The following is a 2,865-nucleotide window of genomic DNA, read 5'->3' on the forward strand; positions in this document are numbered from 1 at the left end:
CCCTTGAAGTGTACGTTAGAGTGGAGAGACACAGACAACAGAAAAGCATGTAAATGAGAGCCTGCTTTTCCAGGATAAGGAAGTTCTGAAAGCGAAGTGAAGTCATTGCATTCGAGGAGGAACCTACATTGGGTTCAGGGGTCACCAAAGCATCACTAATGACAGCTTCATAGCATAGCCATCAACACGCACTTCCCTGCTGCGGAAGGTTGGAAGAGCAGTGCCTGGGAGAGAAGAGAATGGGAAGATGAGCACATGGGGAGGCAGACACGGACAGCAGCCCATGCTCTTGCTGTGTGAACCTGGTCAAATTAAACTTATGAAGCATAATTTCTGATTTAGAAAATTAACAGAGTTTCAAAATCATATATTTAAAGGACTACTGAAAATAATTTGAAATCACTAAAAGTTTATACAGAGAAAACTCTTTGAGCTGATAAGGAGGATCTTAGGTACCTAGAACTGCAGCAAACAGTTCTTATAGCTCAAGACCTTCTATCATTGCTCTATGGAAGTGTGGCCTGCGATGCTTAATCTTTATTGTCAACTTAGAATTTAGGATCACCATGGAAGCACACCCCTGGATATGTCTAACTGTTTAACAGAAGAGGGATGACCCACCCTGAATACGGGTGACGTCATTACATGGTCTAGGGTCCTCAGCAAGAATGATTAGAAGGTGAGCTGAGACCCAGCATCCTCTTTCTTGCTTCATTATAGCATGTGCAGTGTGAACAGTCACCTCAAGTTCCCTTCCCCATCATGGTGGACTGTAGCCACAAACTGTGAGCCAAATGTACCCTTTCTTCCTTAACTGACTTTTTCAGGTATTTTTCAAAGCAACAAAAATGTAACTAATACAGTCTCTTAAATTTTCTAGTTTGTTGATTCTTCCATCTGTTTCTCATTTATTTGAAAAATTTTAACCTTAAACAAAAGCAAACAAACATGAAAGTTTGGGTTCCTGACAGTAACTTGCCTCTAGCTACATGCCTAGCCCCTCCCCTCTCCTGTTTCTCCACACCAAATGGAGTCTACTACTGTAAAATAAATTTCCATAGGTATGTTTCCTTTGCATACAGCCTTTATTAATTACCTGCACACCAACATCAAAAGATATATTTGCTAATGTGGAACTTATAGCCAAGATACTATGCTTTACCTACTGTTTGAAAATGGTTTGGCTCATCAACCACACTTTGCATAATGGCTTCACTCACATTACTGAAGCAGGCTTATATCCCCAAAAGGGCACTACTGAACCCCAGTTGCAACAATTACCCTTGGGGAGAATGCTGGGGAAAGTAAGCAAGAGACCAATGAAGATTGGTAGGAAAGATTTTATTTTGAATCACAGCAGGGGGGCTGGCTAGGGGGGACAATTTGAAACTTCACATAAAATTTCATCATCTCAGAGTCCAGAACACGAAAGACAGGAAGAGATGAGATGAATAGCAGGCAGGAGCAGGTCCTCTGAGCATGGTCTCCTCTTTTACTGCTGGTCGGCAATCTTCGAGACACAGGTCAGCAGCAGCCCCCAGACTGCTGGCTACTGCCACTGCTGCCACAGCATCCACTGCTGCCACCACTGCTGCCACAGCAGCCACTGCTGCCACCACTGCTGCCACAGCATCCACTGCTGCCACCACTGCTGCCACAGCATCCACTGCTGCCGCCACTGCTGCAGCATCCAGAGCTGTGACGATGGCGACGGAGAGATCTGCGGGGCCTGTGGTGGCTCAGGCAGCAGCCACCACCCCCAGAGCTGCAGCAGCCCCCAGAACTGGAGCCACAGCCTCCCCCAGAGCTGGAGCCACAGCAGCCCCCAGAACCCAGGCTACAGCAGGAAGACACAGGGGGGCACTTGGGAGGACACTTGGGGGGACACTTTGGTGTCTGGCACTTGGGAGGGCATTTGGGGGCACACTTGGGAGGGGGCTGGCACTGCTGTTGGCTTTGCTGGCAGGACATTTTTTAGAGGATGTCTGTAAACCTAAAGAGAAATATAAAAGCCATCAGCACAGGTGTCAAGTAGATATAACCATCCCCTTCCCTTAGATGCCGATTCCAATACAAGCTATTCCATGAACAAGGTCTATAACTCTAATTGGGGAACTGACACAAAGTGAAATTTGGCTCAGAAAAAGCTCTCTCATATTTCCTTTCCACCAGTGAGTGGTTCCGACCATCTTCTGACATAGTCCTTAATACATATTCCATATAGGATCCCTAGGCTCTGAGACTGAGCTCCTTGGCACTCAGGAATCTCGCTGTGATGGACTTCTCTTTCTTACATGTCAGTGAGACCCTGTTCTTCTCCAAGAACATCTCCTTGAAGAGGATTGGAGGGGAAGATGTTAAAGACCCAGACACCAGACACCCAACTCTCACAACTCTCCTGGTTTGTTGCGCTCTTCCGTTGCCATTTTCCTGCTTGCTTTCCTGTCCCAAACTGAAACAGTTACAGCCCCAGTGCTTGTTTCTCCAGGTATCAGTCAGACCAAGAGAGGTCAGGAGATGTCCCAGGCCTAGGTCAGGATGAGACTGAAGAACCAACCCTTCACCCTGATCCCCCACACACACCAGGAGGAGGTCTCCTTAAGTTCCCAGTCTTCTTCTATCCTCCTCCCCTCCAGTTAGTTCTGCCCCCTTCCCTCCCCAGCCTTCCTTGTTAAGCACTCACCTGTTCAGCTGAAGGAGCACGTTCTGCACCTGGTAAGGCTGAGGACTGGCGAGCCTGGCATCGGAGCCCTTTTATGCTAGGCCCTCGATCTTCCTAGAGGTGAGGCACAGCCTGTGTATGCAGAGCAGCCACTTTCACAGGTTGGAATGAGGATGACCCTTCTCGTACTCCCTACTCTGGAA

General features: G+C 47.6%; 1 protein-coding gene across 1 annotated transcript; it reads right to left on the reverse strand.

Annotated features, from left to right (window-relative positions):
- Positions 1–1,509: 1,509 nt before the first annotated feature.
- LOC128106110 (late cornified envelope protein 1C-like) lies at positions 1,510–1,986 on the reverse strand. Its single transcript, XM_052731427.1, has one exon. The coding sequence runs from the start codon at positions 1,969–1,971 to the stop codon at positions 1,525–1,527; it is 447 nt and encodes a 148-aa protein (XP_052587387.1). The 5' UTR covers positions 1,972–1,986; the 3' UTR covers positions 1,510–1,524.
- Between the last annotated feature and the right edge of the window lie 879 nt (positions 1,987–2,865).

Source organism: Peromyscus californicus, unplaced genomic scaffold, assembly GCF_007827085.1.
Source record: "Peromyscus californicus insignis strain IS unplaced genomic scaffold, ASM782708v3 Scaffold_9__1_contigs__length_137607984, whole genome shotgun sequence".
In the NCBI taxonomy this organism is placed as follows: Eukaryota; Metazoa; Chordata; class Mammalia; order Rodentia; family Cricetidae; genus Peromyscus; species Peromyscus californicus.

Excerpts from the sequence above, each read along its gene's own strand:
- LOC128106110 (XM_052731427.1), bottom strand. The coding sequence starts at position 1,971 with ATGTCCTGCCAGCAAAGCCAACAGCAGTGCCAGCCCCCTCCCAAGTGT.